This window comes from Epinephelus moara, chromosome 4, assembly GCF_006386435.1.
Source record: "Epinephelus moara isolate mb chromosome 4, YSFRI_EMoa_1.0, whole genome shotgun sequence".
Lineage (NCBI taxonomy): Eukaryota > Metazoa > Chordata > Actinopteri > Perciformes > Serranidae > Epinephelus > Epinephelus moara.
In genome coordinates, this window is record NC_065509.1 from 19,417,967 (window position 1) to 19,434,406 (window position 16,440).

General features: G+C 42.3%; 1 protein-coding gene across 2 annotated transcripts in view; it reads left to right on the forward strand.

The window, feature by feature from the left end:
• gabrb2a (gamma-aminobutyric acid type A receptor subunit beta2a) overlaps window positions 1-14,486 on the forward strand; it is a 46,826-nt gene extending 32,340 nt beyond the window's left edge. The window contains exons 5-10 of one of the 2 annotated variants that reach the window (XM_050042745.1): window positions 870-952; window positions 7,133-7,270; window positions 7,543-7,695; window positions 10,430-10,674; window positions 11,143-11,283; window positions 12,426-14,486. In XM_050042745.1, the coding sequence (XP_049898702.1) occupies window positions 870-952; window positions 7,133-7,270; window positions 7,543-7,695; window positions 10,430-10,674; window positions 11,143-11,283; window positions 12,426-12,782 (1,117 nt within the window). In that variant the 3' untranslated portion in view covers window positions 12,783-14,486. The remainder of the gene's footprint in view (window positions 1-869; window positions 953-7,132; window positions 7,271-7,542; window positions 7,696-10,429; window positions 10,675-11,142; window positions 11,284-12,425) is intronic. The other variant, XM_050042746.1, reaches the window with a different exon arrangement.
• Window positions 14,487-16,440: the final 1,954 nt, after the last annotated feature.

The following is a 16,440-nucleotide window of genomic DNA, read 5'->3' on the forward strand; positions in this document are numbered from 1 at the left end:
CGCACCTTCAGTGAAGCCTTTTGGCACGAAACTGTCACTGCGCCAAGCTGGATCTGTCGACACCTCCCCCTGCTGCGCCGCCACACCCATCTCAGCGCACCTCGGTCTGCCAAACTACCAAACTGAGCGCGCCTCGGGTTGCGCTGCTCGAAACGAGCTCTGTGCGGGGTTTGCCACCCTGTGCTGCGCCCGGAAACTAGAGCCCAGTGTGTCTTACTGCTGCTTTTACGTTACATCCACTTGCAGATACTTGATATTGGACACATTCACATACATATTACACAGCAATCATCATTACATATCTGTATAAGACAAATCTACAAAAGAAAATATTTGTTTAACTTGATAGTTTTTTATTGGTAAATTATAGTTTTTTAAACAGTTTATGTAGAATAGGTTTATAATTTGTTATAGATTGACACTGTTTTACAAAACCAGAACACCATGATGGAGATGGGTTTGCCTTATTTAGGGCATATATGGAAAATAGCACCATTTTTGTTTTAATGTGAGTTCTTCTTTGAACACGGGTGTATTTCCAGGTGGCAGTCGGGCCCCTCCACCCCATGGGCCCCAGTCAACCGCACTGCCTGCACTGTCTACATTTACGCCCCTGGTACTAGTGTTGGTGGTGGTGGTGTTGTAATTTTTTAAACAGTACCCAGCCCCGCTTGGGTGACTTGATTTTTTTAAAACAGCATTTGATTTTTTTGTTCATCTGTTTCTGTATCAGCTGCTCCTCAGTTATACGGATTTGTCATCATTCCGCTACATCGTACTCTGCGCTGAAGGTCAAATGAAATGAACTGGGCTGCCTCGGCCGGCTCTTTAACAAACACTATATTTTCCATCCCACTCTCTATGTGTAGGATCACCACAACTGCAGCCTGCATGATGGACCTGCGCCGCTACCCTCTAGATGAGCAAAACTGCACCCTGGAGATTGAAAGCTGTAAGTACCGTTGTCCCTGACAACCAGCTCTCACGCCCACACGTAGACGTAGAATTAAACAGATCCCACGTACACATGCAGCTCTGAAATCTGGTTTGAAAACAGTCTGCCGGCCCGGTGGCGGCAAGGTAGAAGGAAGGTTGATAAGACTGCATGTAAAATGCTGAGAAAGGCTGATGAGATATCAAGAGATACGCATCAAGAAGAGGAACATCACTAATGGCTCACTGACTGATAACATCCAGCCTAATTAATTCAACTCCAACTGCAGTGGCTTCCCAAGGCGTGGAGGAGCCTGATTAGGTCCAGTGTTTCAGGGGTGTGCTGATAGTGGATGTTATGTGCAGCTTCCTCCCGAAAACTGCCTCCATGTTTGTACAGTACAAAGAGCTCATTTCACATGGAGTTTGTAATTGTACGTGATCCGGCGTTCTCGAGTCGAGGGAAGGAGGGAGTGTGGAGGAACATGAGAGGGAAAGACGAGGTCCTCTGCATGTTTTATCTGGGTCCCCGGAGAAAAGGATTATGGGGCTGGGATGTGGTGTAGGGCTCAGTCTTTCCGGGTTTGATCACGCTATTGCCAGCAGCGTTAAAGCAGCACAAAAACAGCGCGGGTCAGAACCGCCTCTCGCTGCTCCTCTCCCATTATGCTCGCCATCTCTCTCCTCATCACTCTCTCTTTCCGTTTCTCATCTCCTTTCTTTGCACGGTCTCATCCTCGTCTTTTTTTTTTTCTCCCAGTCTTTTTATCTCTCTCTCCATCACTCATGCTCTCTTTTTTTCTCCTCCTCCTCTCTCAGGCAGCCCAACACAAAATGCACACACACACTCCATCTCTCTCTCACACACACACAGCTCCAGTTTTGATCACCAGGCAGTATCTGCTCTCATATGGATTAACTGGCAATGGTTTTAACGTTGGAATCGCTTCATGCCAGAGCATGCTATTTTATTCAGACTAATGAGCCCAGAGAACTCTCACTTCCCTTGATAAACTTGATGCATTTTTAACAGACACAAGTCTTAAAACCCCAGATCCCCTGATACATCAGCAGCTCACTACTGTGGCTCCGACCACTGGTCTCACACGCTGGACTGCACCGAACAATAATTGATTTCTACCTCTCCAATACAACATCTATTGTAGTGCATACATACACATGAAGATACACACCCACATACATATGCATATCTTAGAGCCTCTGCTGCAGTGTCTCTCTCACATGACAGCCCAGGATGAATGCAGTGATGTAATACATTGACATCTTTCCAAACGGAGACAATGATCCAGAACTAATGGAGCTACAAACTGACTGGCCAGTTATGTACACGCCATAAAATGCTCCCTAACGCCATTCTTTGTGCCAAAACCTCCCTCTCCAAAACACCCTCCTGATCGCAGCGGGTCATGGATGATCAGAACTGAACTGCGCTGCACATCAAAACAGCAGCATGGTGGACTCGGGCCCTAATTGGGATGACGTGGGGCTGCACAAGGCATGGAGGGAAAGCTTACTCTATCAATTTCAATATCAACCACACTGTGCTCCACAGCTGCACCAGGGTGTATTCTGTGTTTTATTTCACCCCGACAACAGTGGAGTGGTGCAGGAATGAATCCTAAAACCCGGAAATGAGTTAGCATTTTCAGTTCCCTCGTCTCAAAGTCAACAGGTTTTTGAATGTGTTTTTGGTTAAATGTCTGAAATGAGGTCAGCGGTTAACACAAGCTTAAGAGACTGTCATGCTTTGTTCTATGACATAAAATCTGTCAGTAAATACCCTGTTTGTACATTTTAACGCCTTTACGTATCTTAAAAAAGACGGTTGCTAACAAGTGGCTAAATAAGACTGCAGTGAACCCGGTTTTACAGCCCTGTTGTAGTAGCAACGTTAAAGTCATGTGACCATGGTTTAGTTTGTTTATAGCCTAATGTCAGCTTTTTACTTTTGCCGAGTGCATTTAGGCTTCAAAATTCATAAAAGAGGTGTTCATCTGTGAGGATTGTCTTGCTAAACAAAACGTGCAAGTATCATTAATGTTTGTTTGTGACAGAGCTTAAAATTCCAAAACCTAATAGAAAAATCCGGTAGGCTTTTTGATGAGGGAACCAGGGCGATGCTAACTTCCATGTTGGCCTACAAATAAAAGTCTTCCCTGGAGCTGTACTTGACATTCAGAGCATATCTATGATTCAGAGTCTGAGCCGAGATCGCCTGCACATGGCTCTCAACATGAAGGTGGCTGATCCAGCAGCTAGCAGTGCTAACAGTGTGAACAGTGCCAACAATGGCAACAGTGCTGACAGAACTAATGTTATTAACATGTGTAGGAGCCGAAAGGTTGGCGTAACACTTCTGCAACTACATTGTTTAGCCACTTTAGGTTGGAACGGTGTTGTCGGTGATTATTGCCATTTGAGCACAGTGCAGAGTGACTGCTGATTAGCTAGCTAGTGATTACACACACAGGGAGTCACATGCACTAACATGTACACACGTGGCTGGCCTGTGTACCACAACAAAGAACAGAGAAGCTCAGATTACAACACACACAGGGAGTGTGATTTCATTCTCTGCTCAGGACACCATTACTCCACTTACAAAGCAAATACTTGTGTGCTAAATAAATACTATTAAGTATTGTTTGTCTAGTTTATTCCTCATATGTCACAGACCTCCACCGTTGTTCAGAAACTACTAAAAGACATCAGTGAGCCACACCAGTGCACCAGCTGACATGCTCCTTCATTACCATGAACACACACACTTTTTTTTATATGGAGTCAGTCCCACACACACACCTCCTGCTGCTGTAAGTACTCACTAGAGCACCTAATGTGGATTAATCCGCAGCTAAAAATAGTCCCTGACAAACTCAGAATTTACTCCTGTTTGAGTAACATTCACTAAAAGCTACAGTGTCTGGCTGTGTATGATTTTTTAGCCTGTTTTCAAAATAAAACTATATATTTGTGACCTGTTGTGCAAGATTTACATATTTAGTAGGATGCTGAGTGCCACAGACAGGATAAGTAAGGCAGAATTTGTAAAGAGACAGAATAAAGCATTGTTGTTTTTGTAGTAGGCGATTCTGAAGGAAAACGGTTGATTGTTGAGTCTCATTCCCAGGTCGTCAAACACCAACACTTTGGGCAGGTAGCTCGACCAACCACCAACCCAAAACTCAACATTCAGCTATCTTTCTCCAGATTCACCTACTCCACCTTTAACTTCTTCACAGCAGACATTTTGACGTGTCTCAGTGGGAAATACACGGGTGTAAACAGATTAATAATGTGCGTTCAGGCCTCAGTTTCAGGGTCCTGGAGTTGTTCATGCAGGTTCATGCGGGGAGCAGTCATTGTTGATATTGTTAGCAACACCCGTGCTTTCCTCACTATGACAAGCCAAACTGTGCTGTGAAAAACGCCTATGGGTGAAGTTAGCTGCCTGTCCAACCAATAACAGCCCAACGCAAGCACCATGACTAACTTCACCTTGAATGTCACAGCAACAAAGAATTGTGTGTTCATTTTTAAAAATCAAAGCCTCGCAGTTTAATTATTCATCACACCTGAATAGGTCACTGCCTCTATTTTGAGTGTGACGCAGACAGAGTAGAACTGGGAGCAATGTGAGGGAGAGCGGAGATGGCTGCTCCCTGTTTCCCTGCGTCGCTGTTTATGTCTGAGACAGTCTGCAACACTGGAGTCACCCGAATGCAACTGCAATGGTTTGCATGCATGTGCGACAAAAACATGATGCTCAAATTCTCTGCTGTGGTATGTAGCTTTAAAATACAGCAACATGTGGGTTGCTATTGTAGAATGTTTTGCTCCCAACATTAGTCTTTAGGTTTATAGTTTTAAGTGACAACCATACATCCATTTTCACATTTTAACGTTGTCTTTAAGGGTCATTCTCCAAACCATACAAAAATATATTTGAAACCAATGTCCTACCTGCAGCTACAGTCATTGTTTCAAGTTCATAAGAGTAAGTTATGAAAACAAACCTGCTTCACATGTTGGTCTAAACACAGTGAATATGTAGCTACATTTATTTGTGAATGTTGTTTGTTTGTGTTGGTGATGAGGAGAACAAAGGTCTTATTGAAAACTCTTCCTTGTTGGTGTGTTCAAGGAAGCTCCACCATAAAAGATATGAGAGTTTGTTGAATGATATTGTGTTCTTGAGCTGTTGTTGGAAAATCAAAGATAGAAAACACATATAAGCCATGTTTCTCTTTGGTCTTTACACCTATGCAAGTGATGTTTCTGGTGCTTCCTGTGAGCACTTAAACACACCACCAAAAAAGGATTTTAAAAATGACCTGCTTGCTACTGTGTTAACATGCATTTATAGTTTGTCTCTGACAGCTAACAAAAGTTACTGAAATGTTATATGTAATGGATTACAAATCTGAAGAGTCATGTTGGTTTTCACAGTGTTTTGAAAATAATGTAAACCAATTAAGAATGTGTGAAGGCTTTAGAGCAGCGACTTTCAGTCTTTTGGCTTGTAGCACTTTAAAACAAAGCCAAGTTAACTTTTGACACCTCTTTACAGGGGGGACCACCCATTGTTAAGACAGCCCAAATTCAGATGCCCTGTTATCCAAAAAAAATGCCCCACTGGACCCAAAGCTTATTTCTCCAACAGCCCATTATCCCCAAAACAAACATGCATTGCTCCGAAGTCCTGTTTCTCCGAAAAAAACAACAACATTGCATTGTAAATTTCTGGAAACTACGGATATGTTACATGTCAACAACGCTGTGGTGAATGTGGTGAGGTTCAGGAACATAAACCACTTGTTTATGATCAGGAAAAGATCGTGTTTTGGCGTTAAACCTCCATGGTTGGTGGCACAAATGTCACTGGAAAAATGGGGATGGGTTGGCAAAAACACTGGTGTGACGTAGTCTCAAATGTTGCTGGGAAACTGAGACTAACTGCAGGGAGAGTGTAATGGGATTTTCGAGTAATGGGTGTTTTTTTTTTGTTTTTTTTCCCCAAATCTGTTTATTGAGATTTTCCCAACAAAGCAGAAAGAAAGCACACTTATATTTGGTCAGTCCAATATTGACACAACAAAAAAGTAAGTAGTAAGTAAAATAAGAACAATACAAATCGAGACAGGGCTAAGACAAGACAAATACTACAAACCAAATCAGTGACCGGAACAACACACAGAACAAAACAACATAGTAGTAAAATTAAAATATAAAAATATGTGAAAATATGTGCATGATAATAAATATTACACTAAATACTAAAACGTAATATAATGGTTGTTAGTCGGACAACTGCCTGTCTGTAAAATAGATGATCATTCATTCAGGAACATCTGGAAAGTCCAGCTCTCGTAAGGAGCCCCTCATTATGCACCTGTTTGACAAAATTAAGGACTTCCCTTATCCATTGAGTGTGTGAGGGAGGTGTTGGGGAAACGGGTGTATTTTTGGGATAATGGGCTGTCAGAAACACCCCTCAAAATAAACACAATTTAATGTAGCCGAAATTATTTTGTTTTTCCTTTTTCCATACTTGTTAATTGTCTTCTGACCCCTCAAATGTACTTTGTAACCACTTGTTGGGAACTACTGCTGTAGAAAATGGTGAGGGGTATTTGTAGTGAATGAGCTGCATTTACATGGAATCAGGAAAACTGAAGACGGCAGGTGGAAAACAGCTTCTGAACAGCACAGGAAAAACAAACAAAAAGTCCAACAAAATGACAGGACAGTTAAACAAAACATGCATGACAATATGTTGCGATTGTGATGCCCTATTGTTTACAGAGAATTGAATAAGATATATTAAAGAAATTTATATTGTGTTTATTATTTCATGTAATTTTCTAGTAATGTCTAATAATTGCAGATAGCCCATGTTTTTACCTTATGTTAAGATGCATGTGACGATGGCAAAAAAGTTCAAATAATTCAACTTGTTACTGTTGCCAACATTCTCTGCTAGCCGCCAACTTCACCGTCCTGCTCTTGTCCACTAAATTAAAATCTGGTTTGCGCCTGCTGTCACCCTGATTCCATGTGGATGAAACATGAAACACACAAAACCACTGACACTGACTATCAACATTTCTACACTAGATTATGTATATTCTAAACCATGACCAGGTGATGGTAATGTTTCTGTTTGGTGTCTCTGCAGATGGCTACACCACAGATGATATTGAGTTTTACTGGCGAGGTGGAGATGGTGCCGTGTCCGGGGTCGACAGAATAGAGCTGCCACAGTTCTCTATTGTGGACTATAAACTCATCTCTAAGAACGTGGTCTTCTCTACAGGTAGGTACAGCACTCAACTTTAGCTTTGGTCCTTTGCAGGAGCAGGTTTCCTCGTGCACTTGAGCTGAAAACAGGTTATTTCGGAAAAAGGACATTTACTTTAAATTAAAAACACTCCTTTGTTTAATCTTTAATATTAAAATCCACACACACACAATAAAAAAGTCAGATGTGGCTGGCTCCCAGGTGTCAAGGAAAATATAGCTTTTAGTGAGCGTCATTGAGGAAAATCTATTTCCATCCCACTTCCTCTCTCCCTGTGCCTCCTTCAGGTTCCTACCCCCGCCTGTCCCTCAGCTTCAAACTGAAGAGGAACATTGGTTACTTCATCCTGCAGACATACATGCCTTCCATCCTGATTACCATCCTTTCCTGGGTCTCCTTCTGGATCAACTACGACGCCTCGGCTGCCAGAGTGGCCCTGGGTAGGATTGCCTCGCCACCGCTGAACAGTGACCCTGAGAAATAACCCAAAGCTAAATGATAAGAGAGCATAAAAAGAGCCGTTTAACATACATTGAGCCTTTAACATTAAGACTTGATCTGTACGTTACTGCGTCTGCCTGATCTCTGTTTTGACCTGTTATTTTCTCAGCGTTTACTTTATTCCTCATTAGCTCTAAGCATGTGAGTGATAGCAGTGTGTGATAGGCTGCCTGGCTAAATGTCTGTTGTTCAGAGATGACTATATGCATGACTCATGCAGAGCGAGATGCGCTGCAGCTCGACCTTGAAGCGTGCTGTCTTTCTCTCTGCCTGTCTGTCTATCGGAGCCTCTCATTGGTCGGAGATCTCAGCTTATCCGAGCCAGATCACGGCTAAATTACTGTACAGCTGAGCGAAAGGTGGCAACATTTGCTTAAATGCACCTTACGCATTTGAATATTTTTACACCAATGTCAAACCACCGGTGATGCTGAAATGAAAGCTCCCTTTAGTGCTAAACTTGGGTATGACAGGTCAGAGCAGCAGAGGAGATGGCTTTGAGCTTTATGTGTGTCGTTCTTGTCACACACCATTTGTTTTCTGGAGTGGGACACATGCGGGTTGGAGCCCCAGACGGTGCGTTCAGAGGGTAACGTAATTTAAAGATCTGCCTCCTCTCTGTGTCCTGAGAATGTGCAGCAAGCCAACGCAGCCAATGAGAGACGAGGCTCCATGCTACAGTGACACTGCTGGCTGCTGGGTTATTTATAATACGTGTGAATCTGACCAAATGCAGATTGTGCATGCAGATGACTAATGTATCAAACACAGTGTGTGTATGTCAAAAAAAAAAAACAGGTGAATTGTGCTGTGACTAATAGCAGATGTTTACAGTGTGCTTTTATATAGCCTACAGTTTGTTCCGTGGCCATTTGAATATGAGATTAGATATAAACCTAGTGAAACACACACTTACTCACACACAGTTTCAGTCTCAGGAGGTTTCCAGGGATCCTTTTATCCATATGGGTTCACATTATTTCACGCCTGTCTGTTTGCTATAAATACATGCTATAAAATGTACACGATAAACATGAATGCTCATGTTCACGAGCACATACTCATGTTCTGTGAAGATGAGCACCTGATCTCAGTTATTTTGATGTTCAGCAACTCCAAAAAAAGAGACACCTTTGTTCAGTCACTGCTTACTTTAAAGAGCAGTGCAGGAATGAGTCCTACAACCAGAGAATGAGTTAGCATTTTAGCACTTAAAGTTCCCTCGTATTGCAGGCAATGGGTTTTTTATGGGTATGGGTTTTTGGTTACATGCCTGAAATAAGGTCTGTGGTTTAGACAAGCTTAAGAGACTTTCACGTTTTGTTCTATGACATAAAATACATCAGTTAGATAGCTAATTTGTGAGTTTTAAAGCTTTTATGTGTCTTCAAAAAGGCAATTGCTAACAAGTGGCTAAATAAGAACTGCAGAGGTTGTCAGGGACATAATATGTCATCACACCTAAGATCACCTTTACAGCCTTGTTGTGGTGATGACATGCAACCATAGTGTAGTTCATTCATAGCCTTATGTTAGCTTTTTACTTCTGGCGATTGTTTATGCTTAAAAAATCATAAGTAGTGGTCTTTGTAAAGATTATCTTGCTGAACAAAACATGTATCGTAATGCTTTTGTTTGCCTCAGAGCTTGTCTTCTGCAATTATCCAAAACACAAGGGAAAAATACCAAAAGCTTTTTGTTGAGGGAACCAGGGCGATGCTAACTTCCGGGTATCATACCTGCACCACTCCATACTGGAAACAGTTTACTGAATAGTGAGGTGTAAAGTCAGATTTCGGACACTGAAACTGAACATGCTAACATGCTAATAGGTATAATGTTTACTATGTTTGTCATAGTTTAGTGTGTTAGCATGCTAAAATGTTTTAAATCGTACTAAGCACAAAGTACAGCTGAGGCTGATGGGAATGTCTTTAGTTTTGCGGGTCTTTTACCCTGGTCGTATTCTTAACCTGTCGTTTACCAACATTGGTCAGTGGCCCTCAGCGTCCGATACCGACACACCAGGGCACTCTTTAGCGGTGGTATAAGATGCACTGGACAACTGCACTTTTTGATGCTCTGAGACACTGCCGTCATATAAAAGGGGAGAAAGTGAGTCTAAAACTGAAGCTGGAGGGGGTACATAGAGCATTATAGTTTGACATGTAGGACCACTGACCAAGCGTCTGTATTTGACGAGTTGGGACATTAGGTATTGGACAAATTAAAACTGTGACCTGACAGTTTGATAAAAAGTTAATGAATCACCAAATTTAATATTATTCATCCTGACGGGCACATGAATGTTTGCACTACATTTCATGGCCATCCAACCAACACTCAAAACCACAAATGTCAACCTGCTGGTGATGTTAGATGAAAAGTCAGGAGATCGCCAAAGTCAGTAGGATACGTGTTCTGTGGACAATGAATGTCTGTACAAAATTAATTCATCTTAATCCACACAGTTGTTGTTGTTGTTGAGATATTCCAGTCTGGACCAAAGCGTTGCACCAACAGATTGACCTTACCTAGAGCCATGCAGCGAGCAAGGCTAAAAATCTAACACAACCTTTTGTCGTCTTTACCACCTTATTTTTGTTTTTACTGTACAGATCATGGTAAAAATGACTTCACTTTCTTTCTAAACGTGTGACCTGTGGTATCCAGGGATCACTACGGTGCTGACCATGACCACCATCAACACCCACTTGCGAGAGACACTCCCAAAGATCCCCTACGTGAAGGCTATTGACATGTACCTGATGGGCTGCTTCGTGTTCGTCTTCCTGGCCCTGCTGGAGTACGCCTTCGTCAACTACATCTTCTTCGGCCAGGGCCCCCAGCGGCAGAAGAAGGCGGCCGAGAAAGCAGCCACGGCCAATAACGAGAAGCTGAGACCTGACCCCAACAAGGTACATGTGCAGGCAAACTTCCTCTACAGGTATCTGTGCTGTCGGTTAATGTGTGTGTTTGTTTATGTGGGAGCAAATGACTTCTTCTCCTGTCAAGGTCAATGTGATGCTGTGATCAATGCTTGATGTCCTTTACCAGCACTCTTTACTCCTGCTCTAGCTCTCCGTTTCTCACTGGTTTAGCTTTGTGTATCAACTTTATGACTCAGACTAGGATCTGAAAGAGTGAATGCAGAAGCAATGATTGGCTTATGCTTTATCTCCATATTTCTGTGTCTCTCAAAGGGCAAGGCGCCTTGGAAAAAAAAGAATCTCTGGCTGTGGTGCCAAAGCCTTCCCTTTAAATTTTATTCAGCTGCTAACGTTAGCAGGAACAACAGCAACATAAAAAATAAAACACCCTTTCCTTCTGAGTGTGGCAAGCTACGATTTCCCCTAAGTAACAGTGCTGATTTTGTATGCTTGCAGTGGCTGGTGGGAAATGTAGTTCAGAGAGATGATGCTCTGTATGCCAGAATGAAACAGAGGGAAATTGACGCATATGACTCGATGTGGGATCCCATCTTTGTGGACGATGCCGCATTAGGACTAGGCGAGCAAAGAAATAAGGTACTGGAGGTTTTGAAAGTCAAAACTAACAATGTCATCAATCTGAATCAACCCAGATCAGAGGAAAATGCTGTAGTTTTTGTGCATTTCTTTGATTTCTATAGATTTTTAAGGCAACTTTGATCATCACTCCCACCATTGTGTTTTTTCCCTCTCTTGGTTTGCTCTTCATGCATTTTCCTGACAAACATGGCTCAGCAGTTTGATTTCTGCAGGCATTAATTTAATCTTAACTTGGGCTGTACATCTAAATTGATGGGAAATGACAAATATGGCAAGAGAGAAGAAAACATCAGTAGCTTCTCTTACAATATCATTCAGATACAAATACTGTACAATCTCAAAATTCATAACTCTTGTAAGACTAAGTGAAGCAATTGAACAAAAAAATATCGCCAGATAAGAGAAAGAGATCATTTGCAGTTTGATGAATAGTGCCAACTAAGTGGCTTCGCTTTCAAAGTGAGTTACACAAAAAAAAAAAAAAAAAGCAACAAAACACAACAAGCTCCATTTACAGCGGGACAGGATTGGATTCTAGGGACGTTTTTCCTCAGAAGTCAGGCTATGGATGAAGAAATGTTGATCCGAATTCACTTCCCACAACGTCTTTCCTGACCTGCCCCCTGAACCTTTTTAGCCTCTCCTCCATCTTTGCAAAGTCCTTACTATTTCTCTCAACCTTCTCCTGTCACATTTTTTTCCTTTGCTTTTCTCTTTTTTTATTCAGTTTGTCTTGTGAATCGACAGAATTTTAACCACACTCTGGTTGAAATTCTGAGATGACAATGAAGATTTCTCCATGAGAATTAGTTTGTGGAGTGCGTTGTGCTCTTCCAGGAATGTTACCTCATAGTCTTGTGGTCGTATTATCACTCAGATATTGATTGACAGATGATCAATAATTTTCTTAGTGCTTTTAAAGTGCTTTAAATTTTTATTCACTGTAAGTAACACAATTTTTGACTCATTTGCATTACCCATTCTAGCACCTCATCAGTATTTTTTACACAGTGAATGACTTAATGATCATTGTAGCTAATGATAATATTAATAGACTTAGATTAGACTTAAAAACACTTTTAGATTTCCCCTTGGCAGTAACTTCTCATGGCTCCACCTGTTTTTACACCCTCACACAGATGACTCCCGACGACAACATCCTGTTCAGCACCCTGGAGATGAAGAACGAGATGGGTGGTGGCGGGGATCTGTCCCGGGGCCTGGGAGCACCCGGAGACCCCCGCAACACCATGCTGGCCTATGATACCTCCACACTGCAGTACCGCAGGGCAGCCATGGCCCGCCAGAACTATGGCCATAGCGCCTTGGAGCGCCACGCCCAGAAGAAGTCACGCCTACGGAGACGGGCCTCCCAGCTCAAGGTGAATATCCCAGACCTGTCCGACGTGAACTCTATCGATAAGTGGTCCAGGATGATCTTCCCCACCGTCTTCTCCTTCTTCAACGTCGTCTACTGGCTCTACTACGTCCATTAAACCCGGCGGCGTCCCGTGGCCAGCTTGTGGCGGGCATGAAAAGAAGAGGGGGGGGATGGGGGAGGGGGGTTAGGGAAGATGAGAGAAATCAAGAGAGAGAGGTGATGTGTGTGAGAGAGAGAATGAGAGATAAACAGTGCACCAACTTTTTTTAGCTGGTTCATTTTAGAAAAAGTGGAGAGAATGCAAAGACTTTTGGATGGACTGCAGCAGCACCCAACACTTCAGTCAGCAGTGACTCTTTTAGGATTTGGGAAACACCTTAAAAACGACTGACAAACACTCGAAAAAGAAGAGCGAGTTTTAAAAAGACAGAAACGGTGCCTGTTCCAGAATTTCAATATATCACTAATATTTGTCATTCGTAGCTTACTCTCTGTGGATCAAATATTTATGCTTGTGTTTGCATATACTTTAAGGATTTGTTTTGTTTAGTATCTATTTACTTCGTAGCCGAGCTGTCTGCATCCAGGAAAGCTTTATAAATGATTTTAAAGGAGTCATCCTTGATAGTCTATTTTCCTATAATTACTGTATATCAAAAACATCCTTTAAAAGCATGCTTATGTTTGATTTCATTTGCATCTCAGTCATAATGATGATGGAGCGCAAAGCATTTTAGTTTCACTAGTTGAGGTTAGTCTGTCAGTTACCATTTTGCAGCTTTGGCTTAGCACGGCCCACCTGGGTGTGGATGTTTTGAGCATCGCTGGATGACAACAGGTGGACAGCGGGGGGGGCGCTCTTTTCTCTGGACATCCCTGTGGGGCTTTAATGGTGCCAATGCTGAGCAGGAAAAGCTTCCTCAGTTGTTGAAGGTCTCATATGATCCGGTGAAAGAGCGGGACTGTTGGACAGTGACGCTTCGGCCAAGTTTTTTGTTTCGCTTTTGCTGTGCTGACAGAATCAAGTCCATTTCACCACGTGTTATTTTTTTAAAGAGAACATTTGACTCCTCCGTACTTTCTGCCATCGGGTGAGGAGCTTCAGAGGCGGAGAATGGCTTTAACACGACTTAAGCTGGTGTAAGAACTTTGCTGATAGATGAGCTGAGTTTCATTGCAACCAGAGTTGCTGCATAAATATGGCAATCCACAATCATCATTACCAGTAGAATTGAATGATAGAAGTATGATGCGTTTCATTGTGATTAGGTTTCTGTTTTGAAAAACTGTAGATAAACATAAATCATGTTTAAAGAAAAAGAGATGATTCATTTTTATAAATCAATACTCACATTATTGTGTAAATATTATGGATTTATTCTATTTAAATGGGTCTCTGTTGTTGTTTTTGCAGTTGAATTACAGATCAAATGTTCCATTCAGTCAAAAAAAAAGAAAAAAAAAGAAAAGAGCAATTTAACTGAGGAAAAAGAAAAACACAATTCACAACTTTGCTGACTCTGTACTTTTTGGACTTTTCTCTCTTTTCTTTCTTTTTAATGGACTCTAAAAGCATCTACTTGCTGAAACTAAAGCACTTCCAGACACCAGTGACTTTTGGGTCAATGTTTTGTTCTCCAGAAATGACTAAACAAGGACCCCACTATCCAGGCATTGAAGTCAGGCATATTTTGTACAAAGTTTCTGTAAATTCCAATTGTAATATTTCATAATGACTGTAAATATCTTGTGTAATGATTGTCAGCAATTATGAAGATGTATCTAAATTCAATTAAAACTCAATTCAGTCTATCACTTCAATAACAGAGTACACGGGTGGCGGTTTTATGTGTTCAGGATGAATGTGCGGCTGTTCGTGATGACTGACTGTCGGAGCTCATGGCTGATTGAGTGTCTGAATGAGTGTGTGAACAACTAAACCCGGCACGGGGAGTGAGTGGGCAAGCGAGAGAAGCAAATGTAGGGGTGAATAGAAAGATGTGAGGCTGCAGCTGGGGACTCTTGGCTGCATAATGGATGGGGAGGCAGAGCGAGAGGCCGCGGTGGTGGTCTGGGCTGAGATGGGCTCGGCTGGGGTCTGAGCAGGGCCGAGCGCCAGCCCTGGCCTCGGGGGACATTAACGCAGAGAGCCATAGATATGGAGGCACTCTGTGGACTCAACTGTGTCCCGCTGGCTGCAGGGGCCAAAGCGCCTGCTACAAAAAAAAAAAAAAAAAAAGACAGGAAGAGAAAGAAAATAAAGGGCAAGAAAGAGAGCCATCCATTCATCCATCCATGCCTCGACCTCTCCCTGCATCCTCCCCTCACTCAGCAAACCCACTCCACTCTGCACTGCACTTTATTCCTGACCTGACCACTGTTACAGCCCTTAAATGGATGCTATTGAATATTTGATAGTGCAAAACACTGAATATTTAATATTTAAAAAGGGATTTTGTTCTAGCAGGGACTAATGTGCAGCTAATGTTTGATTTTGAACTTAGAGGACCAGAAGAACACAACGAGATACCAATGGATGGAGGTTGTTCTGAGGAAATATCTGATGAACATTATGAATCAGAAGTAAAGATAAAGGCAGGAAATGAGGCTTTTTGAGATTGTTAAATGGTTCAGTTCAGCTTCAGACACAAAGAGAACCTTAAACATACAGTAGTGGACTTTTCTTGTTGAGGAAAATAGAGGATAAATTAACATGTAACACAGAGAGGCTGATCATGTTTGAGAATTTAATAGCTGGAGTTTGTTCCTGAGATAACAGAAGAGACCCAGATAGGACTGTGTGTGGCCTGTGTTTGTGTGTGTGTGTCTAGGTGTAAAAACTCTAAGTGCAAACTACCCAAAAAGGCAAAGTGGTGTAAAAACTGATGTAACGTGACACGTAGCCTTGTTCCAGGTTCCTCCATGCATCGGTAAAAATCAGCTCTACATTACTGTTCCCTCTCACTATAACAGATGTATTATCTCACTACAGTAGACAGATGGTTTGTGCTAAATTGGCCCTCTCTCTTTCTCTTTCTCTTTTCCTCTCTTCAAAAAGGGCATTAATGTTGACATGTAAGAGAGGGGGAAAGGCAGATGCTTTCTACTTTGTAGTGTTTCCATGTCACTGGAGTAATTAGGAATGCACAGACCTCTGCTCTGTGGAATCATGTGTGTGTGTTTTGTTTCCAAGAGTGTGTTTTGTTCCTGTGTGTGTGTGTGTCTGTGTGTGTGTGCAGTTTGGACTCACAGCTGCGCCACTGTGCAGTCGGTGTGCCAGCCAAGCCAAACCCAGCCAGAGCTGACTGTGACGGGTGAGAGGGTGAGTCTGGCACACTCGCGTCACGCCACTCCCCTGCTGTACGCGAATGGGATGGAAAATTACGCTGAACTCCCCCAGCAGAGATGCACCCGCCTGTGTCAGCTGTTCAAAGACAGGACAGGAAGTCATTTAATTTTTTTTTGATTGATAATAAATCACCTGTTAAGTCGAGCATGGCTTCCTTTAAAAAAAACCCCATTAACGGTCCATCTATCTCCATTTAGGGGCAATTTTTCCAATAATGCCTCTATATGCTGTGTATCAAGGTACATGTAGTTTCATTACTATGGCTGTAATTTAAATTTAAGCACAATAAATGAGTGACCCAGTGTAAATCTGGCCTGTTTAAACAGGTTCTGCAGCCTGCTCTGGAAAAGAAAACATATGTCAACATGAGGAAGTGGAAGGCATCCTACATGCATGCCATCTGTGCAAGAAGCTGCTTTGTTGT